The following is a 25,510-nucleotide window of genomic DNA, read 5'->3' on the forward strand; positions in this document are numbered from 1 at the left end:
AACAAAGGGTATTAAACAAAATGTAGAAAAGGGTGGATGACAAGAGCTGAGAAAAGCAAAGAACCTGCAAGAAGCCTGGAGACTATAAACATTTCAATAGGAATCCAGGATAAATGGATGCTAAGGGTTATAATTTTCAATGGTTCAAATAACCTTCACCACCATCACCACCATCAATACAACAGCACAAATCAGAGTAAAACTTTGCATGGCTAATAGAAAGATGACTCTACAGAGAAAAAAATTCCAAGGCTATAAAAAAATACAGAAGATCAGGTAGAAATCAGAAATTAAGAGGATGGGATCCCTGGGTGGTTCAGCGGTTGAGCATCTGCCTTCATCCCAGGGTGTGATCCCGGGGTCCTGGATCGAGTCGTGCATCAGGCTCCCTGCATGAAGCCTGCTTCTCCCCTCTGCCTGTGTCACTGCCTCTCTCTCTGTGTCTCTCATGGATAAATAAATAAAATCTTAAAAAAAAGAAACTAAGAGGATCACCAAAACATTAATTCTCCATCTTACTATTGTTAGATCATACATTCCTAGAGGGTAGAGACTGAAGTTTATCTTTTTACCTACTTCTTACCCTCTTAGATGCCTGGCACAGAGTAGATGCTCAATAAATATTTACTGAGTGGAATGAAAAGAGATTCCTAAGTCATTGATGATTTCTGGGTTTACCAGTTAGAAAAATCCAATTCAAGCATCACAATACAAAAGAAACATTCAGGGATTAGAAGTGGTGGCACAGAGATAAAATAAATCCATCAATTTTGCTATCTACTGAGGAAGACTTTAAGCAGGCCACTCCCAAACTGTCTTTTCACATAGATGTGAAATGCTAGATCAAACAGTATGAGAAGCACAGGATACTTTATACACACAGTATGTGCCTGTGCAAGCAGACACAAATTTGCATATGTATGTGTATTTTTATTTATTTTTTTAAAATGATTTTTTATTTTTTTTTTGAGAAAAAGCAAGAGAGCATGAACAGGGGGAAGGGGCAGAGGGAGAGAGAGAGAGAGAGAGAAGCAGACTCCCCGCTGAGCAGGGAGCCCAACTTGGGGTTCGATCCCAGGACCCCGGGATCATGACTTGGGCCAAAGGCAGATGCTTAACCAATGGAGCCACCCAGGTGCACCTGTATGTGTGCATTTTTAACTGGAGTAACTAAATCATCACTATCAGAGGGGATACAAATGCAAAGTTCTGAAAAAAATGGCTTAGTGATATCAAAAGATGCAACTTTTTATTACAAAATCTGTGGTTCCAGGGGACTTGTGAATTGTTAATATGACTGGCATCCACAGAATGGTTTAAGAGCAGAGACTAGGTAAAGAAGAGTTTAAAATGTCTAGCAGGTGTGGGGCACCTGAGTGGCTCAGTTGGTTAAACGCCTGACTCTTGATTTCAGCTCAAGTCATGATCTCAGTGTTGTGGGATTAAGCCCTGCCTTGGTCTCCACATTCAGTGGGGAGTCTACTGGATATTCTCTCTCTCTCTCTCTCTCTCTCTTTCTCCCTCTGCCCCTCTCTTCCACTCCCCTTCTCTCCTGGGCTCTTTCTCTCTCCCTCTCCCTCTTACTTATTTATAAGTAAGTAAATCTTTAAAAGAATTTAGCAGATACATAAAGTATATTAAGGCAAAATAGGATCATTTGGGGGACCAATTTAAGATTATGATCAGCTGCTGGGGACAACCACAGGCACTTTACACTCGGTCTCCTGATGGCTCTCTCTACTGAACTATATTGATCTAAGCAAGGAGATGGTTTTGATAAGAAAAAAAATCATCCCAGATAGGTGAGATTGTCAAGTACTGATTTTGTTGACTGTTATTTTATCTTACATCAGGAAAGATTTTCACAGAGCCCTCCAAACTTCCTGCCCTCAACTCACTGGTGATCAACAAGCAATTCTGAGGTAGCTGGCTGTGGTTTAGACTGTGATCCAGAACAGAGAAGCTAACAGGTCCACATGGTCTCATTAGCTCCAGGCTCTAGCCAACTGAGCTAAGCAGCCCCAGAGGAGGAGGACACAAAATGGGCTGAGAGGAGATTACGTTGAATTTATCCCACGGGAATATACGAAGGAGGCTAACGGGAGGATGTTGAGATTTGTTACTATCAGAGGAACGGGGCACCATAAAAGATATCCTGTACAAATGCTCTCTGGCCGCAAAATTGTAGCATTTCTGTTTAACCTCCGCAAAAACAAGGTTTTAGTTGGGGCAAGGCGGCAAACCTGCTGCTGGTGGGAATTCTTTTGTTTTAGCATAAAAGGAGCTTTGAGCTGTGTGACATGCACAGCCTAGGGAAAGGACCTGAATAATGAATACTTGGGACCAATAACTGCCATCAAGAGTGAATCTAGGAAAAAAAAAAAAAAGAGTGAATCTAGGATCTTCAGGGCCTGAAGTTTAGGCAGTAGGGTAGAGGAGGGGAGTCTTAAGAACAAAGAATGCAAATGGATCTTGCAAACTTTACAAACATGTTGTAAACATATGGCTAGGTCTCCTTCCAGGACCTTGGATGGAGACCATGCACAGGAGGGGACCTTGAGCCTTCACCAACCTCAAGGTGAGCCTACCCTGGGAAAAACTGGTTGAACAAATAATCTAAGGCTTTGGTTGCTATATCTCAAAGTGAAATCTTATCTAACCTTCTAGCAAACATGGCAAAATCCCATATGAATTTGGGGCTAGCTGCACTCCACACATTCCCGCAGCATGGTTGGCTTAGCCCCCATCAATGCAGACCTTCATGTGATAATGACAGTCATCATGACAGCAAGAGCATAGTAACCTGATAATTACTACATAATGCCTATTGTCATCAACTTAAACATTTTGCAAAAATCACTTCACAAAATATTTAATGTCAGCACATCAAGATGAAAGAGCTAAATGTCATCATTTATCATTTCAAGAGTAGATAAATTGAAAAATCTCCTGAAGAACCTTCATTAAAATACATCATCATTTCTGTACTGATCATGAAACTGGTCATCTGACATGCTGGAAACTGGAAAAGGGACATGATCTCCTTTTCTCTAATATCTACAACATGGCTTGCCCATCTTTTTTCATAACTTTTGTTTGTTGATTTTTAAAGATTTTATTTACTTATTTTTGAGAGAGAGAGAGAGAGAGAGAGCGAGCGAGAAAACAAGCAGGGGGGAAGGACAGAGGCAGAGGGAGAAGCAGATCCCCTACTGAGCATGGAGCACAACTCGGGCCTCGATCCCAGGACCCTGGGATTCTGACCTGAGCTGAAGGCAGATGCTTAACTGACTGAGCCCCCAGGCGCCCCTCATGATAACTTCTACTAAAGGTCCATGACAATAGGGAGATAGCAGATATTCCAGTCAATAAAGTTAGTTTTGTATGTGAACATACTTTGTGAAGTATGTGAACTAGAAAACCTGTAACTCTGGGATCCCTGGGTGGCGCAGCGGTTTGGCGCCTGCCTTTGGCCCAGGGCGCGATCCTGGAGACCCGGGATCGAATCCCACGTCGGACTCCCGGTGCATGGAGCCTGCTTCTCCCTCTGCCTGTGTCTCTGCGCCTCTCTCTCTCTGTGTGTGTGTGACTATCATAAATGAATAAAAAAAATTAAAAAAAAAAAACCTGTAACTCTGATGTGAATATGCAAAGTGTAGAATGTATCATGGTTAGGGAAGGATGCTATCCTTTGTCTTTATCTACTGAATCATTTAAGTACTTAACATTTTAAAAAACTAAAAAGTAAATAGGTTATTTTGCAACTCTGCTTCTATTTACTTAAAACTGTCCTAGCCCAGTTTCGTGGAATTATAGAACACCTTAGAACTCCTATTTAAGTGAGGGAGAAAAGCATTGAAAACTTTGGTCTCTAGATATTATTTGTCAGTGTATCTCCCTTCCTAGCTACTGGTACTACCTATTATTTACCCTTTTGGTTCTGAGGTACTGTATCACCTTTGTTCCTTGCTATATATGAGCTTGTTTATGGGAAATTTATTTGGTACACAGAATTCTAAAAATGATGTAAAAAGGTGGGGAGGGTTCAGAAAGACATCAGATGATACTATATGTAATGAAGGAAAAGTCTGGAGTGGAACCCATGTTGATAGCCTCTGTGTTTTGAAATGCCATAACCTGGCCACAGGAATGTAGTCCATGTAAAACATATAGCAGACCAGGGCACTTGGCACACCCTGATGGCTGAACCAACAACCTCTCTATAAATCATTAGGTGAATACACTTGATTGCATCAGTCAAGCGCACTTGCATGTAAAGAACTGCTTCCAGGGGTACCTGGGTGGCTCAGTGGTTGAGCATCTGCCTTTGGCTCAGGTCGTGATCCCAGGGTACTGGGATCGAGTTCCGCATTGGGCTCCCCGCAGGAAGCCTGATTCTCCCTCTACCTATGTCTCTTCCTCTCTCTCTCTCTCTCTGTGGTCTCTCATGAATAAATAAGATCTTAAAAAAAAAAGAACTGCTTCCATGTGCATCATCACATTCAAAGAGAGAAACTAAAGGAGTTTCCTAGACGTGGATAGGTAGGGTCTAGATTATGCAAAATGTCTAAATCAGAAATGTTTTTAATAGACTTATGACACCATATCCGCTTTATATATGCATACATTACATCCATCAGTGAGAATCCTTCCTCCTGTAATGAAAATTCCTAGTTGTGAAATTAAAATTTTAAAACATTAGCTTTGCCTGAGAGCAATCCAGTGTGTCTGATTTCCCTAAAATTCTTCTACAGGGCTCCGTTTGCCTCCTAATTATGCCAGGGGGAGTTCTCAAACTTTTTTTTTTTGCTATGAACATCAGAAACCATCTCTTAACTGCATCAAAAACACTGGGGAGTCACGCCCTTTGTCTCACTTGCTAAACTTCCTTAATAAAGCTAACAAAAGCTTTCAGAGGCAGAATTTCATACTAGCAAATGTCAATTAAGACCTGTAACATACAGTGAACAAACTTGCCTGCCACAGCAAGCATTCCACCCAAATTGACTAGGTATGGCTTTTATTCACTGTTCAGTCACACCGAACAGAATCTGTTCTCTAGCTGCCATCCCATTTAGGTTGACATTCCCTTTATCTGGGACTTATAATAAGCAAACCATACTCAATTTTCCGAAAACAGATGTGCTCTTTTGGTATCCTAGAAACGGATCAAAGTATGCTTTGTGGAAAGACCTGAAGTTCAAGCCAGTGATACCAAATGGGTCTTAATATGCAACCATACAAATAATGGGTCTGGACATTTAAACAAAAGCTTGACTATTCTACGGAGAAGTATCTTATTATCAGGGTGGTGGGGTGTTAGGAGGGATACAGAGTTGTTTGGGAGTATAGGTACCAGAAAAATCAAGTAGAATCATATGCTACTTCTATGGTTATATCAAGATCCATAATAAAGAACATTTCTTTCAAATCAGACTGGTAAATGTCACTTAAAATTGCTCACACTAGTGCAATTACAACACGCCTACAAAGCTTTGTAGACCACAAAATAGGATCATATCAATCATCTCGGGGTTAGTTTTTTGTATACATAATAACTGCAGAAATTAATCTTTTATCAGTTTATCATTTCACAACAGCTATTGTTAAATAATCTACAAGATAGAAAAACAATTTTCAATTGTTCCCTGGGGTCTTCTGAGTAATGTCTTGTATCTTACGATATGCTATAAAATAAATTGTACTCCTGTGAGTCATATCAGTCATATTCTGCAGCCTGAAATCTGAAATTACCCTCATGGAGGAAAAAAAAGGAAATGTACTCTATTATAGAAAGCATGGAGAATTAAATTAGAAAGCACAAGAGGCTGGAGAGATCAATGGATCTCTTATTGGACTCTAAATAAAGGCCACTCCCTAGTCTCCAGGGTGAGCCAGCATGATCAATAATGCATGAATGGTTGAGACATGGAATGGAAAGACTCTCCTGGAGGCTGAATAGAAGATGAATAGTCGCCTTCTGCCCTTACCCCTACTTTATCTCAGGCCTTGCTCTCTGATTCCCTGAAACAGGGCATTTGATTGATGTTCCAATGCTGTCCCTTGACCTAAGAAAAAACACATGCTGGGCTCAGGTGCGTTATACAATCTGGTCCCTATTCTTTGCTCAGTCTGAAATTGGGACATCATGAGAGGCCAAGAGTAGTAATAATGGTGGGTGAAAAGCTCCCTTGCTTTATTCTCCTACTACTCACATTTTCTGGACTCACCACGTGCATTCATTTCTCTGTGGTTTTCATACTATTTATTCCCAGTACCTAGAACACCTTCTCTTCCCCACCCCTTTTAGAAATAGGTAAGAACTAAAATACTTCAGTGTGTGAAACCTAACGAAAGAGTTTGAAGAATTTCAATCACGTGAAGTATTTTTTTAATTTAAACTCAATTAGCCAACATAGTTTCAGATGTAGACTTCAATAATTCATCAGCTGCATATAACACCCAGTACTCATCACATCATGTGCCCTCCTTCATGCCAATCACCCAGTTACCCAAACCATATGAAGTATTGTACGAGGTCAAAGAAGAGCTCAGAAGAGCTCACTGATGACCTTCTGGCAACTAATTTATCAATGTAATTAATCAGCACTGGGTTCCAAGGCAAATGTTTTTGGCAAACTAATAGTATAGGAGGTGAAATCTCATTTTACTTAGAGATGTCTGGATCTTCTGGAAAAAGTGGATCATGGTGCAAAATTTCAGTGACTCATCAATGTCCCTTCACCTGTTTTGTGCACTATCTAGAAAGATGTACCAGGTGAAGGGATTGCCCTGTCCACACTGATTTCCTTGAATTCCGAGAAGCAAATTTACAATGAAATAGACTTTGCTGAGAGCAGGTTAACCTACTCGCACCATTTTCGTTGTATCCATCTAAATACTATATAGTTTTTCAGTTTATTACAGAGTTTATTACATAGTCACTGACCAAATGGGTAACAGATAAAGACAACGTAACCCTTTCAAATTGGTATCTAAATAATGAAAGATCTAAGACTAAACTATAACTTTATATTATAAGGTATCAGGACAAGATGAATTCTCAATAGGTCAAAATTACTTTTTAAAGGATCCATTTCAACTCATTGATCCACAAAAATACCAGACGCTGGTCTAGAATGACAACATAATCTTTTTAATTCCTGCAAAGGGAAACTCCATAGCTGGGCTAAGTTAAACCACCATCAAATACCTGCCCAGGATTCCTCAAGAATGTCAAGGTCATGGGAAACAGGGAAAGACTGAGAATCGGTCACAGAGCAGATGAGAGAGCGGACAGTAGTCAAATAAATGCACTGTGGTACCCTGGGTTCGACACTGAAACAGAAAGAGGACCCTAAAGGAAAGACTAACAGAAGTCTGAAGAAAGTGACAAACATGCCATGAAAACACAAGAAATTAACAGTGGCGGGAACTCTGTACTGTATTTGCAACTTTTCCTAAACCTGTAATTATTTCAATATAAAAAGCCTATTAAAAAGTAACAAAACCACCATGAAAGAGCAATGAAATGTGTTTGAATTAAGATCCTAGAATTCATTCAACGGCTTACCTGTAATAACAATCAGACCCCCTCTTCATCTTAAAATGCCCCTGCTCTTTTATTAATATCCTTCTATGAACTGAATTCATGATAAATGCAACCCAGGTGTTAAACCTAACACACTCCAATGCTCCCCCTCCCATGCACAGCAGCTTTGTAGTGTCAGTTAACACATTAGCACCATCGTCCTTAATCCTTCTGTAACTAAATTCCTGAAAGCCCGACAAGGTGATTCTGGTCTGGATCTATGTTCTTGGGCAAAAAAAAAAAAAAAAAAAAAAAGACACACATATGCAGTTTTTCAAAGACATAGCTGTGACTTACAAGGGATGACATTTGAGCATTTTGGAGCATAAACTGCATTTGCTGGGCGAACATGGCTGCGGCAGTCTTTTGTTGAATCAGATTGTTCCGCCCATTAATTTCCAGCTGTGTTTTTAAGTGTGGAGGAGGGTGAAGGTACTTGCAGTTCTCTCTAGCACACCGGCCCTGAAAATGAAGAATTAGAGGAATGGGCTTAGAGGAATGGGCATTGATATTTCTAAAAATCTGGTAACGAAATAACAAAAGTTTATGCAGCTCCACGTACGTGGTGGGTGGGTGGGTGGGCTGTAACTTTGCATGAATAAACTTATTTCGTCTTTGGACGAACCCTCTAAGAGTGATACCCTTGTGATCTTCACCTTCCACCTGAGGAAAGGAGACTAAGAGAAATTCACACAGCTACAAAGTGATAAAACCCGAACCAAAACCCAGTTAGTCTGATTCCAGAACCCATTTTCTTAGCTGCTCTGTTCTGCCCTACTTTGATATGCATCAAATTATGTTTAAAAACAGAATATTAGAGGGTGCCTGGGTGGCACAGTTGATTAAATGCCCAACTTGTGGTTTTGGCTCAGGTCCCAATCTCAGGGTGGTGGGATCAAGCCCCGTGTGGGGCTCCGCTCTCAGCAGGGAGTCTGCTTGAGATTCTGTCTCTCCCCCTCCCTCTGCCCCCTGACCCTTGCTGTCTTATAAATAAATAAATCTTCTAAAAAGACATAAAAGAGTAGGAATACTATGATACTCTCACAGCATTATGGATGTAAATAAAAATTTCCCAATGTGTCATGCATGTTAAATAAGATTCAGGATTTGCATTTGCATATAGAAAATCAAGAAAATTGAGGGACAATGTTAGATAACTATATACACATAAATATACCTGATACATTTTAGATCCAGTTTTCTGGACCGTTCTGGGTCTAATATACTTTTTCCTGGATTCATACAATGTGAGAAACATCCTGAAATCCCGTGATGTTCTGTTCATCAGAGAATAAATGTTTATACCTGCCAGTCATGTTATTCTTTAGGTTCTGGAGGCAATGGCCCTAGATCTCTTGGATAATTGAGACCAAAGTGTATTTTGGAGTCTTGGCTCTTTTGAAGTCTTATTGATGGCTTACATACTTCCAGACAGGATAATATGTCAGTTCTAGGCAATCAAATAAGCCTTTGGTGTTGCCTAAATGCTGACATAGCTGCTAATTATGGTAACTGCTATGTGGCAGAAAAGGCCGTCTCTGGACAGAGATTTATCACAATGTCAAATGTGTCCTGGTGTTCTGTTTGTTTAACTCATGAACTCTATACAAAGAGGCTGCTGATGATCCCCTTTGTATTACCAGACACCCACCCCCCATAATAATCATTTTCAGACAAGCAGAACTGTAAGCAATCCTTTTTCCCACAGATGCTAAAATTCTTTACAGTGCATGAGCTTATCGGAGAGAGGGGTGGAGAATAAAGGCAGCTTTTTTAGGAGGCGGGTAACCCAAGAGTGCAAGCTGCTAGAGCACCTGAATCCACAGGAGAAATGAGTTAGTTCATCAAGTGTTTTTAACGCATACTATGAATTTTTCTTTACTTAAGATGGCTAAACGGTTCCCACAATCACTCCTCCACATGGAGTTATCTTGTCATTAAAGCATTCCTATAATTTCACTGCAAACCAAGGTGCATCCTTCAAAACTTTATGGAGCTACACTGAACACAAACTCAGATGCACTGCGAGAAGCTGAGTATAACTTAGAACATGGCTTGAGAAATGCAAGGAGCCACTATTTTTTTTTCTGTCAGGTTTGTCCTTTCATTTCTCCTGAAGATCACTTTATTTTAACCAAATTAAATGATTTAGAACATCAAATTATATCTTACTTTAAACATACATTTACATTTCTCTGCATATCCTGGAAAAGGAAGCATTTATTGGTAGGAAGAGTTGAGAATGGTATTAACCCAGTATTTCTGATTTCATAAAAGAAACTTAGGAATATCTACATCATTTCAGTACATAAAAGGACTGTGCAGAAATCCTTATTTGTGTTCAAAAACACAAGGGTCCTCCCTCCTCCCCCCGCTAATGTGCCCCTAAAAGAAAACAGAAGCTTCATTTTTACACCTACCACAACCTGCAGGGAGGCAAAGTCACAAAGGTTCTAGTTCCTAGATTCTCCACCCTCCACCCAGTGTAATAGATTGGGGTCCTCTGGCTCAGAATTTTGACAGCCCCTGGGGAAGCAGTGATGTTTGGTGGCCTCCACAGCCAAGCATGCTAGTTTATACTTTGGGGTTTCTCTTCCTCCTCCCATACCCTAATATTAAGATTTCCCCAATGCTTGGTCCTAAATCCTCTGCTCTCCTCTCTAATCTCTCTTCCCTGGAGAAATGAAGTTCTTATAAAGTTTCCTCTATCACCGCACTGGCTCAGATTGTAAATCTTTGTCTCTGTTCCCTCTTTGGAACGTCAGTGCTTTTCATCACTAACTGCAGCTGCATTTGGAGATCCTGTCCCCTAACCAGGTCTAAATAACTTACTTCTGACCTTCCTTCTCCGTAGACGGTTTTTCCTCTTCCTGCACCGTCCCCATTTAGGATCATTGCTCCGATTCCCATGCTTTGGGACAGTTACATAGCAGCCGTGAAAAAAGAAATAAGGCACCTGATGAGCAGGATTGCCTGAGGATTGCAAACCCACCTTGATAGCTTTTCCAGACGAGTGGCAAACACAACCAGAGACGTTTACACAGAACACAGTTTGTAACCCCTTCCAAAAAAGCTTTATAATGAGGGCTGTCTCTTATATTCAGGAGTTCCAAACAATAGATCAGTTTAAACAATAAAGAGAAAAGGAATACATTAGGATTTTACCATTGTTACAATTTAGAGTTTTAACATCATTTACATTGAATGCAATGAGAGAGAGGGGGGAGGAAGCCAGGGAGGGAGAGAACGTCGTGTATTTGGCACATTTCCTGCCAATCTATAGATAAAGAATTACTGCCTGCCTTTGTGCTTTTATATTACTGTCCTTTACATATAATAACTTTTCTTAAGCTTTGTCTTGGAAAACTAATGACATTTGTACAAAGCAAAAACAGTACACAGAAATAGAAAAAGAAAAGAGAATTACACTTTAATAATTACATCAAGTTGGGCTGTAAAACTCAAGTATGGGATATGAGGCCCCATAAGACTTCAAAAAAACCTTGTTCATCTTAGTTATGAGATTTTACTTGATTTATAAAGCATTCTCTTTTGAACGACAGAATCCAAATTTAATTCTATAACAATGCAAATGCATAGCAATACTACCTTACCAGAGAATGCTGCTTATGTTAAAGAAAGCTTATAAAAGACAAAAAAATCTGCATTTTCTATCCAAACAATAGATGATGAGACCAAATAATGTAATATTGATGTTATCTGTGGAACATAATATTTCAAAAGAAAACCAAGCCTCTTAAGTTTTTTCAAAATGACTTTGGAACTCAGGGTAACATATTTACATGCATGACACTCAGTGATAATAAATCTTTTCCATATAGTATTCATTCTTCAAGAGGCCCGAGCTTAATTATAAGCCAAAATACTTTCATTAGAGTTTACAGTGGGGGGATAAGCTTTGTTTTGACATTTGCTAACATTTGCTTTTGGTCCTTGTAGGGGATTAAGGCTTTGATAAACACCCTGGGGATGGGTGGGGGTGGAGCCAGGGGAGGGATGACCCAGCACAGTATATGATCACCTATTGTTCTTGGCCATTGGAAAACTAATGACTAGAAAGGTCCGAGTATTTTCTTTAAACCAGCTAAGCACTTTGAATGGGTCACAAGATATCCTATCACATTGGGTCTGTAACAGCCCAGAAATGATCTTGGTCTGAAAAAAAAAATCACCCCTCAGGTTCCCAAGCCACATCGAAGGTGTCCCAAGCCCTCCTTCTAGACCCACAGGTCCAGAGTTGCCATGCGCTCAGTGGACCACATCATAAAGGACTCTACGAGTCTTAGACTTGTGACAGTTGCCATCCACTGGAAGAGCTGGCTCTATCCAAAAGATAGTAGCTAAGGCTTATCAAGACAAAGAACTTACTATGGAGTGGCTGGGTGCTGTAGTTGGTTGGGCTTCGGACTCTTGGTTTCGGCTCAGGGTTCTGGGGTGGAGTCCCAAGGCAAGCTCCATGCTAAGCAGGGAGTCTGGTTGGATTCCCTCTCCCGCTCCCGCTCCCTCTGCCCCTCCCCCACCCCACGTGCACCTGGCACTCTCCCCCCCCAAAATAAATAAATCTTTTTTTTTTTTGTTAAAGAAAGACAAGTCTCTCTCTGCCTCCTCTACACATGGAAAATGAAAGCAGCATCGCAGAGATGAGTGTGCAAGTTCATGTATGCTTGCCTGAATTTCGCTTCCTTTCCATTTCCTTTGGTCTTAAAAACAAAATCATTCTCCTCTGGCCTTTCACTATGTTACTGAGTTAAGAAAATAGCAAAATGATTCAATAGGAAAGTGGTTCTCTGCTGAAATAAGAGCCACTACGCCCATGAATCTTCCAGTTCGCCCTTCCCATCGACTTGCTTTGAAATTGCACCCAAAAAGCAGCAGGGGGAGAAAATGGTCAATGAAACTTCTGAAATACATCTGCATCAAAAAGTTGATGACAGACAAAGGGAAAAGTTGCAGAGCATTTGTAAAACCTCCACAATTCAATCTATTTCCTTTTTCCTACCTTCAGGCTTTTGACAAATGAGTACAAAGCCTTTGACGGAGAGAGAAAAGTAGCATTGTAGAGATTCAAATCCCACCTAAGTCTTAGGAGTTATGAGAGTGAGTCTGTCAGATCCAAGATTTCCCATGTAGTTGGTGGTAGAAAAACCCTGTGAAATGTACTTTTTTTTATGTTCCTAAGAGAAAGCTCTACCATCCATCAGAATAAGAAAAGGACCCTAGGAAGCTGAAAATTACCCTTTGTCAGTCACAGTATCTTAACAGAAACAGCTGTTTGCAGAATGACTGGCTTCTTCAAATACATTTGGAATTAAGGGGTTGGGGAACCCCTCCCCTAAAATTCAATAACTGGGTTACCTTTTCAAGGACATTTCACAGCTCTGCTAGGCGACCAAGAGTTAAAGTGAAATGCTAAATAAAGGCTATGAACAGATGATTTGTTCTATGAAAAAAATTATGTTTTTTTCGTTTTAATGATCATGTGTTAAATGAAAAATCCTATTGATCACAGTGCCCCACTGAAACATACTTACATGCATAGACACGGCTTCTCAGAGGAAGTAACAGTTATTTGAGAATTACAAATCACACATCTGAGGTTGCCTGGTTCCTATGACCATCAAGACCTATTTAAAGGCTAGGAACAATCTAAAGGAGCTAAAAGCAAGGGGGAGAGCAACATAAACTGAGTATTAGCCAGATGTCAGCATACTAATGGCTAATTTCCCACTTTCTTGCACTTAGGGTTCTGTCTTTCTAAAAATGGATATAATCTGCATCATTTTCTCCTCCAACATTATACCATCTATGAACATTGATAAATATGCATAAAGAGCATCCTTAAATCTTACATACAACTTGTAATTTAAATTTGGGATGTAGACGAGAATCTTTTTTTTTTTTTAAGTCTTTAAGAAACCATTTCCTGAAAATTCTAAAGGCAAGATTAATGAGGCTGAACATAGACCCCTATGGAGAGGAAGAGCCAAGTACACACACACACACACACACACACACACCCCAACTGCAGTCAGCTCTGCATCTCATTTCCTTATGCTGTTGAACTCTGCTTTCTTGACATCCCATTTATGCATACACAGGGCAATGACTTTGGTGCAAACCAGACACCAGGTCTGAAGAGGTAAGAAGCTGGGAGGAGGGCAGAAGAATTTTCTTGCCTATCTGCCTCAAGAAAGCTTTAAATTTGTGACCTTGAAAAAGATGAAGGGAGTAGGCGCAAGGATGACTATTCTGAAACAGTCCACGAAGATAACTTGATTACCAGCTTGTAACATTTAGGGCTGAACTGGATTTTGAGGAACATCTTGTGTGCCTTTATCTTCCTGAGAAAGTAAAGACTAAAGAAGTGAGAGGACTTGTCCTACTTTACAAGCAGCACGGTAAGGACTGAAGCCAAGTTCCCAGGCTCGCATTACCCAATATGGATTTTCCGTTCAAATGATTCTTCCCCTGTAAAGATTTGCCTGGACTCATCTCCCCACCCCCACTCTCCTTCACCTCTCCCTCTTTTGTGCCTCCATCTGCACCTTGCACTCAGTTTTATCCCAGCACTTATCACTGTGCACATCGATAAATTGTTTGCATGCCTAGACTTTGAGCTTATCCAAAGGCAGGACTCTATCTTCTTTATCTTTGAACCTCCAGGGATGTTTCTGTGCCTGGTGAAGAGTGGTCACTCCATACGCTTGCTGAGCGAATGAATAAAGTTTGTGAGAATGATTTTATAGGGAGTAACACTAAGTCTGCCTTAGAAGCCTACTTGCTTCTCTGGCTGTTTCCTTCCATTAAGTTTTCTTTTTCCAACACAAGAATAGCCAACTTATGAATAAGGCCATTCCTGGTTGCCTGTCCCAAATGACTGGTTATTCTATTCAGGTCTAAAAAACAGCTAATTCATTTCTTCTTCTTCTTCTTCTTCTTCTTCTTCTTCTTCTTCTTCTTCTTCTTTTGCTATGAATATACTTTGGGGTGTATGTGACACAATGGCTGAAAATCCTGGTAATTCAATATAACTGGACCACAAGGGTCATGAATCCATGAGGCACACAGATACAAATCCTGGGCTGATTCCAGGGGTCTGTAGCCACAAGAACCCCTAGAACATAGGGCCCCACAGAGCTGAATAAAGGAACCTGCAGCTGATTCATATGTAATCAGCACCTGAGTCCACCCAAGGGGAACACTGAATTCCCAGGGTCAACTTCAAACACATTGCCTTCACCAGCTGCTCCACCCTGACCCACATTTCTCTGAACAAATTACAAGTCAAAATCCCCGAAGCTACTCAGACAAAGGTAGAATATGTGGCTTTACAACGAACATCAGGTGAGGCCTTCTTGTGGGTCTCTATTGCATATGCTGACTTCTTCCAAGAAAAATGTTCCCACTATACCTCCAGACCCCCTCCCTCACCCGTTCAGCTGCATTCACATCAAGCATTTGTTTTCAGATAATCCTGAGCTTAAATTTTTACGTGATTTTTTTTGAAGAGCAGATAACACTAAAAACCATAGTGACTGTTTGCAGTGAAACCAAGCCTGCCTTGCCAATATCTCAAATCTGCTTCCTGCCCCTTCTTCTATGTCCATGCCACCCACCCCTCCCAACCCTGTCCAATCTAATTGAATACTTTCAATCGAGTTAGAAAAATATTAACTGAATATCTGTTCAATAATAAGCTCCTCAAGAACTCACCCTCTCTGTTTACAAAACAGCTAACTGGAATAAAATGAAAGCCCCCAAACAATGAAAGTACACCGGTACCAAGTTACCAAAGTCAGAAGGCACTTCTCATGCTACCTATTCATGGATGCTGTCTTTAAACTAGTTTGATGGCTGCCAACATTAAATGTCATTAAAATACACAAAACAGGAAAGAAAACATAATGACATTCAATTTGTTATTCTAAGGAATAAAATACACATAAAATCACACCACATAGGCTTTGTCATGGAACAACAAAAAGAGGTGTCTTTCTCTCATCCCATAGACAAATGTTGGGCTCTTAGGGGTTCCTTCACCACTCTTTTTTAGACACCCCACTTAGTTACGTATCATAGCAATACAGACCCAGGACAAAGAGGACTCCAGCTGCTTGCACCCTTTCTTCCTGGCTGGGGCTTCTGCCTGGAACCACCACCCCTCCTGGCCCCTGGTTGCCACATTTATCAGATAAGAAATATAGAACTCACAATCAAATTGAATTTCAGACAATGAACAATTTTTTAGTATAAGGATGCTTTCCAATTAATATATTATCTGGCAACCCTCTCCGTATCCATACTTCTACCCTGGTGAGTTGAGCTAAGTAAAATCAATCCTCAAAAACCCATTTTACTCCCTTTACCTTAAGGATATAAGGATTTCCCTCCATGGAATCAGCCCAGGCTCTACTAGGCCTTCCGTTGCCCCAAGCAAAGTAGAAGGCACCCTCAGTCCCCTCTTACCTGACCAGCTGCAAGGAATTTAAGGAAGTTGGCTGTTGGAGCAAGCAATTTTTAATCCATGGCTCCTCCCACCAAAAGCTTCACACAGCTCCCTCCTACCCGTCAGCCACTCTACTTTCCCACCCACAGTGGCGCAATCGTATATTCAAATGACTTTGTGCCTGCCTTGGGCTCCTCCTTTTAGCTTAGGACCAAGAGGGGCATGGCCGGTGACCACCATGCTTAACTCCTGATTTGGAATTTATGCACATATTTGGAACTTAGGAATTACTACAGGAAGATGAGGCTTTGGTGTTTTGAAGGTTTTATTTGAGTGTGGGAGGGGTAAGGAGGGTGGGTTAACTATTTTTTTCTTCAGCCTTGTCTGTGGGATACTCAAATTTAAGCAAAAGTCATCCATTAAAGCTGAGCAAAATGACGGCTTAAGCATCATGTTTCCAAAGACACACATAAGATCTATGCAGAAACATATTCAAAACATGCAAATAATGGCATGAGTAGCCATTATTTGCATAGATGTCTTTTTCAATCAAACCTTGATTACTCATATTAAAAGAGGGAGAAGTAAAAGGGCATGGTTAATTCTAATGAACAAAATAATATATTCAGTAAAAATGGCAATCCATAATTGCCCCCACACAGCAGAATATGTATATCACAAAAGTGGTTATTGTGAACACTTAGGAATCCATTACTAGACATGGTCCTGAATTTATTTTTTTTAGTCATTAGGCATGCAGACTCCTCTCATTCCTGCTTTTGCATTCAATTGTCGCAACATCACCTATCATGTAGTCTCTGGAAAACTCCATTCTTGAGAGAATGATGGTGAAAACAGCAGATGACGTCTTAATATAATCACGAAAACAGTTTTGATCTCGCAGACCCCAGAAAGGATTTTAGTGATGTCCTGTAGTCCTTAGACCACATTTGGAGTGCTGCAGTCCCTAGTAAGTATGCAATGATCTCTGGTGTAAGGAGCATTCACTCGTCCATAAACTCTATAAGGGCAGAAGCCATGTTCTATGCATGTTGTAGTCCCAGCAGAGAAGCCAGCACTTGGCTGGGAGCAAAGATTGGCAAGCGATTGATTGCTCATTTGCCTGATCTTTGACCCCCAAATTTCAATACCTCATAAACTTCATCTTAAGTTTTTCATATTTTTCTTATGACATATTAACAAGCCGTTTTGAAACAAAAATGCTTTTAATTGCACTGTGCATTCCAAAGTATTTATACTCCATGAGTGCAACAGAGATAAGAATGTAATTGATGACTTCTATATTTTTAAATGCAGAAATTCACAGAATAAGAGCAAGTCCGTCCGTCTTAAAACATTCAACGAAAAGATGCAGATGCCTTTGTTGGAATCATCAAAGATTTAGAATGAGTAAGGTCAGAAAGAATAAAATCGTACTACCCTGGGGAAGTTTATATGTTTACAGGCAACACGTAATGGAAACACAGTCAAGCTGGAAAGCATTCATCAGAGTGCGTACCGCAAACCACTATTTCCAAGAGAGGAGCCTCAGAAGCCCAGTTTCTTGGTGAAATTCTTATAAGAATGACAGACTACATTCTCTCTTGGAAAATGACATTACACCAGAGCATATTAAGGGATCTCTCTCATATGTCCTACAGTAAAGAAACCTGCTATCCTGGGACTCCTGGATGGCTCAGTGGTTGAGCTTCTGCCTTCGGCTCAGGGCGTGATCCAGGGATCCTGGGATCGAATCCTGCACTGGGCTCCCTGCAGGGAGCCTGCTTCTCCCTCTGCTTATCTCTCTGTGTCTCTTATGAATAAATAAATATAAAGTTAAAAAGAAAAAAAACTGCTACCACAACACAGCTGAATCACAGAAGCCATCCCTCTTTTATTCATAAAACACCTTTTACCAGTATCTCACTAGACTGCCCTTCTGGAAAATGCTGATCTAATACTCCCTCCTACTAAAGCTCAAACCAAGCCCCAGGGCATCTGACAGGACAAGTTAGTTTTCCCTTCATACTCCTCATTTCTAGCTCTCTCCTAACTAGAAAAAGACAGTGAAGTTCCAAGAACTGGATGTTTCATTGAAATGACTTTGAACATTTTTGCCTTTGCTTGGGTCTGCTGACAGCTAACAAGGAGGAGCTTTTCCCTATGACTGCTACGAAGAAAGATCTCACATTTTCCCAGGTTTCTTCTTTCAATACTTCAGCCAGGCAACCCCTGGAATACCAACTTTAGGGCTTCTCAAACAGGTTTCCCCCACACCGTGACTCCAGTCCCTTGAAACCATGCCACCTACCTTAGGTTTTCCATGACTTAAAACTGCACTAAAACTTGGGAAGTAAGGAGGTATTTGGCAATCCCCTCGATTCCTAAGGGTCTTAGTTTTACACTCAACTTAAACCTTGGGGTTTCCACTTGGCAAAACTTAGTTTCCTGTCTCTGAGTGAAAAGAAAGTTTCAAAGAAATAAAGTTTCAAACAGCTCAGCAAACTTCTAAGGAGCCTATAAAGTGGGAAAGGCACTGATGATTGTTCGGCTTGCAACGATTTATCTTTGTAGGGCTCAGTATGCCACTGAGAATACGTTAAATAATTGCATCTCTATAGCCAGGCACTGATCCTCCACCCAGAGGTTATACAAAGGGCAGGTATAGTTATTGATTTACCTTTGCATTTTGAAATTAGAGGAACAAAGATGACAATCAGTCCCTCTTTTGCTAAACCTAAGGCTTCTCTCAGATAAAGAAATCTAAAAGCATGGTATCCAAACAGCTGTTCGTGTAGTCTTGCTAAATTCACAAATGTGAAATCCGGTTTCAAGCCCCAAAGAGAGGCCAAATGTATCCACTTGAAATAAGCATTTTCCTCACACGCTTACCCCACCACCCGACTAATGTGGAATTGCAATTTCCGAGCAGAAAGTCTTAGGGGTATTGACTGCCATTCAAATACTCTGAGGCAGGGACTAAGCTTATTTTGTTAATGGCAATCTATTTTTGTCACCAAAACTCTTAATGAAAACTCTATGGCTACCTTGTTATTAAAATTGTAGGCATTTTAGAGTACCAAATTCCCCCCAAAAAACGTTAAACTCCAAACGTATCGTGTACTTAAAGTGGCGTTTTGAAACCAAGTGATTTTTTAAAAAAGGGTATCTGAAAACTAGGCCAACTTCCTGTTTGTTTTGTTCTGTGAACATAAAAACAAGCAATTTTATTGCTACAAATGTTTTCTCTTTTCAAAATAAAGATCTATTCTGCGTGGCCTGAATATCTGCCGAGTATATTAAGCTTCATCTGCAATTGGTTTCAGGGATGTGAACAGAATTGAGAGTGTTCCCGATGCAACTACAGAGATTACTGTTAAAAAATATATGTTTCAAAATGAGTCGCTCTTAGTAAATACAGCAACCTTGTGGAGCTCACCTTCTGCTCTCTGTGAGCAGTTAATATTTGATGATGATGAAACTGTTCCTAGTATTTAAAGAACCAAACAAGGCCATCCACAAACAATGTCACTAGAAATGGCGTGAGTTTAACGAAGATAGAATGATAAGTGGAGATTTTATGTTTTAAAATAAGTCAATCTCTCAGCCATAAATGTCTCATAATCCTTATGGAGGAGAAGCTGAAATATGATCTCTGCCAAAGAATGCCTATCTCCAGATCTGAACAAGGCAAAAAATAAAACAAAGAACAGCAAAAGTTAACTAGTTTTCAAATCTATTATTTGTACTGCCAAGTCAGTTGAAGCAGCTGGAACAAGAGTTATTGGGGGGATAATACACTTGTAAGTGTGTAATGTTCTTGAACCACGTGTACCCTCTCTGTTAAGCACAAGAAGGTTTCTAGAATCATGGCTATAGTCTAACTAGTGCCTTTTAATTACCTCAATCCTTATTTGGGGGAGGGAAAAAAATAACACCCCTCTACTCTACTTTCATTGTGCCCTCCCTGAAAATCAGAAAATTAGAAAACTTCAGAAAGTGTGGCTTTCTGAAAGAAAAAAAAAAAAGGCCAGTTCGTGTCTCTCCTATCAGGTAAATCAAATTCCATCCTAGAAAAATATTTCAGAAAGTGCTACAGTGAAATGAGTTAGGTAGTCTAAAACATCAGTCTGCCAATCTTTTGCACTTGTTTTTCTACTAAAGATAACTAGAGCGTGTAATTAGCTTTATTTCATGTTTTACATCGAATTTATATACCAGACTCTGGGATATAAGGTCAAATGATCCTTCGGAGGCAAACCGTGACCATTTATGAGGGTGCTGGGGAATAATTGTGTCTCTAGTCTTAGCACATGCTCCTCAGCATGTGACAACTGTTGACACGCATTTGGAGAACAGGTTGAGGCCTTGTAAAATTATATTTTCCATTCATATCTTGAAAGCAGTCATAATGACAAAACCCATTTGAGGGATTTGGAGAACACTGTGGTCTGGTTTGCATTTTTTTCACACCACTTCCACTTGAATACCAGCTGACTTTCCTGTGTATTTACCGTGTGCTGGACACCGTTCAAAGTGCTTCAGGTAATTTCCACAATAACCCCGGGTCAGTGTTTTACTGAGGAACAGCAAGGTGAAGAAAGACCCACAGAATGACAAAACAAATGGACCAGAACAAGTATTTGAACCGAGATGCGCTGGGTCTGGAGCTCACCTTCTTAGCCACAGTACTGCTTTGCAATCCTTCGGCATGTGTTAAACAGCGGAATGAGCTAGTTCAAATACTTCTGCTGCCTGGGCCATTATTTTCCCTCTAAGATTGTAACAGAGATTGCACATCAACTGACAGTTAGGTATGCCCAGAAATGATTTAATAGATAAATGCACAGCAGGGATGTTTTGTTAACTGCCTAAGGATCTCGAGGGACTTGGAAAAGAATAAGAGAAGGTACCTAAATGTCCACCTGAATAGTCACGGCTACCTTTACTGTGTATTTGACCATGTGCTGGGCACTATTCATGGTGCTTTATATGCACTATTAAGTCTTTCATCCTCAGTGAAGCAGAACAATTAGGACAAACACGTCCTCTCTTAGCACAGCTTTTTAGTAAATGTTTGCATGATAGAATTTTGGCCAGTTGGTCTGGGGGAAAGTGGTATCATATGATCAGGAGTTGGGTTAAGAGAGCTTAAGCACAAATAACCAAGGCTGGACAAAAGCAACAGTCCAGCAAGAACCCACGGACATGAAACAGATGGAAGTGGGCTCAGCAAAAGTTGCTGGTGTGCATTTTGTGGCTATTGTTACTGCCCTAAGAGAAGAAGCTTTGCAAAGTACAGTACTGCCATTCAGAAGCAGGTTTACTCAGACTGTAGATGCCGGAGTGCTAGAGGTTCCACACTATAACAAAGCAGAGAAAATCTCCAAACAATGACAAAAGATCAACCTTATCACAAAAGAAGTACCAAAGTGTTCCTCTGAAGCATTTCATCCCACTGAAAGCACAGGCAAATGATATTTCACATATACTCCACACACCACCTTGTAAAAGTCTATGCCACTGAATGCTCGGTTTTAGTAGGGATTTGCTTTAAATGACTAGGGAGTATCTATACTCTGAGGGTGCAAAGCGGGGTGATGATTTGTAGTTCTGAAAATTAGGGTTTGACCTAATAGGCTGTAGCCTATGACCAATAGCTACGTTTGTTTCTTTTCTATATTGCCAATTTATTTTGGGTTAAGTACATTATACACAAAGTAATACTAAAGATTTCAAAAGGCAAATCAATATTTAGAGGCAACAGGTACACACGTTAATAATATAAACATATCTGTTCTATTCAATATAACTTATCATTTAGGCTTTTCCACAGCTTTTAGAAGACAAAATAATACAGATATTTGCTGATGACACTAATGGATCTGGATCTTATAATTAGAGAGTAGACATCTGCAAGTGTAGTTATGCTTTTAAAGATGGTATGATAGAGAGGCGCCTGGGTGGCTCAGTCGGTTAGGTGCCCAACTCCTGGTTTTGGCTCAGGTTTCAATCTCATGGGTCATGGGATGAGCCCCGCCTCAGGCTCAGCACTCAGTGGGGAGTCTGCTTGAGTATTCTATCTCTCCCTCTCTCTCTGCCCCTCTCCCCAGATCTCATTCTCTCTCTTTCTCTAAAATAAATCTTTTTTAAAAAAGACTATGTGATAGGGAAAATAATAATAATAATAAATCCAGTGTTGACATGAATCAATTGTTTGGAACCACATCACAGGCTATTTGTACTATTGACTTCAAATGTATCTGTTCCTAAAGGCAATAATGCATCTAAATTATAAGATGAAACCAGTATTTTATCAGAAAGAGTTCTCGACTAGGATCTAAGTGCCCTGGATTCTAATTATCTTTAGAGCATGGCTAAATGATTTTCCAGTTATGGTAAACAGTTTGGCTAGGAATAATTCCTGCCCTTGTATACCTCACAGGTGCTTTGAGAGAATAAAGGAAGAAAATGCAATTTAGTGTGCCTTGGGAATAAAATCAGTACAAAGTGTAAAAAATATTACAACTATTTTATTAGTTACCTACAATAGAACTAAAATTGTTACTGTGAATTAAGTATAAAAAATGCTACAGATTACAAACTATGCTTTAGCATTTTGCTTCTCGAAAAAAGGTCTTGCATTACTATATGGGTAATCCTTGATTACATGGGTAATAGAAATTATCACATGCCCAGGGATGGAATTTATATACAATGCTAAAAAGCCAAGGACACTTTGCTTCTCAGAACTAGATACCAGAGGAAAAAGGAAAGATCCAGGTTTTAATCTTATCCTTGAAAATAACTGAAACAATAAACCAGGGCCTACTTGGGAGACAAGTTTATCTAGTCAAGAGACACTTTCCCACCATCACAGGCTCCTTACTTAAAGATCTCACAGAACACAAATTTACTTTAGAATCTAATGAAGAAAACACTCAAAGTGATTTCTATTATATGAAACATTTGGAGCATTGCACCTTTCGGTTGGTGCTTTTTCAATTCTTACATCGTTACAACTGCTGCTGTATTTTATTTATAACCTATATTAAAATGATCAAAAGAAATCAGGCAACTCTTTTTCCCCAGGTAATTTAGGAGAACAAATTAAGAGTCTATAAGGGAAGATGGTAATAGTGCCTAAAATACTAGCAAGTAATTGATCAAAGGGATTTTGAATATTACTTATGTAAATTGATAAGTAATAAAATTGAGTCTTGTTATAAAACTGTTTATACATTTTTAAAATATTTTATTTATTCACGAGAGACACAGAGAGGCAGAGACATAGGCAGAGGGAGAAGTAGGCTCTCTGCAGGGGGCCCCATGTGGATCCCGGGGTTACGACCTGAGCCAAAGGGAGACGCTCAACCACTAAGCCACCCAGGTGCCCCTCTTTATACATGTTTGAGCTAATTTTTCATCTCAATAACTCGACCTCTTAGAAGCTGAGATTGACTCATAGAAGTGTGAAACATGATTGAATATGTGATATATCTATTTCTATTGTAAAAAACTGGTAAATATATCATGTATATTACATATAAGCATATAGCAAGGCACGTACGGAATGGGACCAGATTTTGCCACCCCAAATTATGCCCCTTTGGCATATTGATTATTTTAAACCAGTGATTTTTAAGAAACGGCAGACATAGGTGAAGCCCTGAAAACTGAGAAGTTACCCTTTTGTACGGGACATTTACATTTACACTATTTGTGGGGATGTCCTGGCTGTACTAAGAAGAGGATGACTCTAAGTCTGCAGAATCTTAAATCTGCATAAGGATCATACCCATGTTTATTGTGCTTTTCCTGATCACCTTTTTGTCTTTAGCTAAATATGGTAGATAAGGTGATGGTTTCGGCCATCTGGGGGAATGACTCAGTTTTCATGGGTCTCTCCCATGTACATAGGAGAAAAACATGTTATTAAATCTTTGTTTAGCTGCCTCCTGTTAAGCTGTCTGATAGCAATCTAATTCTTACACCAGCCAAAGAGCCTAGAAGGGATGAAGGGAAAACTTTCCTGCCCTTACAATATATGCCATATATATATATATATATATATATATATATATATATATATATATACAAGTCCCCATACTTGCTTGGGTATAAAACTGTCAATGTCCACTTGTGGCAGCTAGAAACACCTACAACAGAGCTTTGGGGGTATGAAAAAAAGTCACTAATCTTTCCAAATAATGAGAATTGATAAATTATTGAAATCATTTTTTTTCTTCTTGGTTTCAAACATTTAGACACCAATGGGAAGGTTCTATACACTCCACAAAAATATGTTTCTGTGAGGGCGCTTGGGTGGCTCAGTGGTTGAGCATCTGCCTTTGGCTCAGGTCCTGATCCCAGGGTCCTGAGATCTAGTCCCACATCAGGCTCCCTATAGGAAGCCTGCATCTCCTGCTTCCTATGTCTGTGCCTCTCTCATGAATACACAAATAAAATCTTTTTAAAAATTGGGTTCTGTGGCCAAAGAATTTTGAGAAATGTTGGCCTCAGCAGAACTAAACTGTCTTCCTTGCAGTAGGTTCTCAGCGCCTTATCTTAGCTACTGAGTATTGTGGTGCTCCTGGCGGGGGAGAAAGAGAATAAGTTTCCCAGAGATACGGAAGCCTTCCAGAACAAGACGTGGCTTTCTTTCCCCAGGATCGGAATAGAAACAATAACCCAAGTATGAAGTTTTGGGGACAAAAGTGGACAGAAAGAAAAGCAGAAGCATGAAGGGAACAATGCAGAGCACTGAGAAATCTCTAAATCAATGGTTCTCAAACCTAGCATTTGTCAGAATCACCAGGAGGGCTTCTTCAAACACTGTCAGACCCGCTCCTGGAGTTTCTGATCCAACAGGTCTGCAGTGGGGCCTGAGAACTTACATTTCTAATAGTTCCCAGGTGAAGCTGGTGCTGCTAGTGTGCTAACAAGAGCCTTGAGAAGTTCTGCTCTGTGGGAATACTATCCTATCTGACAATGGATTTAGCTATTTATTAAGCATTTTCTTGTGTTACCGATAATCCAGTTTCCAAAAGATGAGACCGAAGGGATTTGGATACTGGAATCCCACATCTCTAACCTCAGTAATGATGTTAACCGTCATATGAAAGAAGGCCAGTCCTGGGGCACCTGGCTGGCTCAGTCAGTTGAACATGTGGCTTTTGGGTCTCAGGGTTGTGAGCTTGAGCCCCACAGTGAGTGTAGAGATGAATTAAAAATAATTTTTAAAAAAGATTAAAAAAAAGTCCAGCCCAGATCATGGAGAAAAAGGATTAGACTTTTTGAAATTCTATTCTATTCTATTACTCTTAGAAAACACATTCAGGGATCCCTGGGTGGCACAGCGGTTTAGCGCCTGCCTTTGGCCCAGGGCCTGATCCTGGAGACCCGGGATCGAATCCCACGTCGGGCTCCCGGTGCATGGAGCCTGCTTCTCC

At 40.2% G+C, this 25,510-nt stretch overlaps 1 protein-coding gene across 9 annotated transcripts in view; it reads right to left on the minus strand.

The window, feature by feature from the left end:
* The window catches only part of MBNL3 (muscleblind like splicing regulator 3), a 111,500-nt gene that overhangs the window by 22,926 nt on the left and 63,064 nt on the right, over positions 1–25,510 (minus strand). For 5 of the 9 annotated variants that reach the window (XM_055338900.1, XM_055338903.1, XM_055338901.1 and 2 more), the window contains exon 3: positions 7,889–8,053. In XM_055338900.1, coding sequence (XP_055194875.1) covers positions 7,889–8,053 — 165 coding nt within the window. Of the gene's footprint in view, positions 1–7,888; positions 8,054–10,423; positions 10,503–13,143; positions 13,258–15,978; positions 16,049–25,510 lie in introns of those variants that run through there. The other 4 variants (XM_055338905.1, XM_055338904.1, XM_055338906.1 and 1 more) reach the window with 4 other exon arrangements.

This window comes from Nyctereutes procyonoides, unplaced genomic scaffold (assembly GCF_905146905.1).
Source record: "Nyctereutes procyonoides isolate TBG_1078 unplaced genomic scaffold, NYPRO_anot_genome, whole genome shotgun sequence".
NCBI classification, from domain to species: domain Eukaryota; kingdom Metazoa; phylum Chordata; class Mammalia; order Carnivora; family Canidae; genus Nyctereutes; species Nyctereutes procyonoides.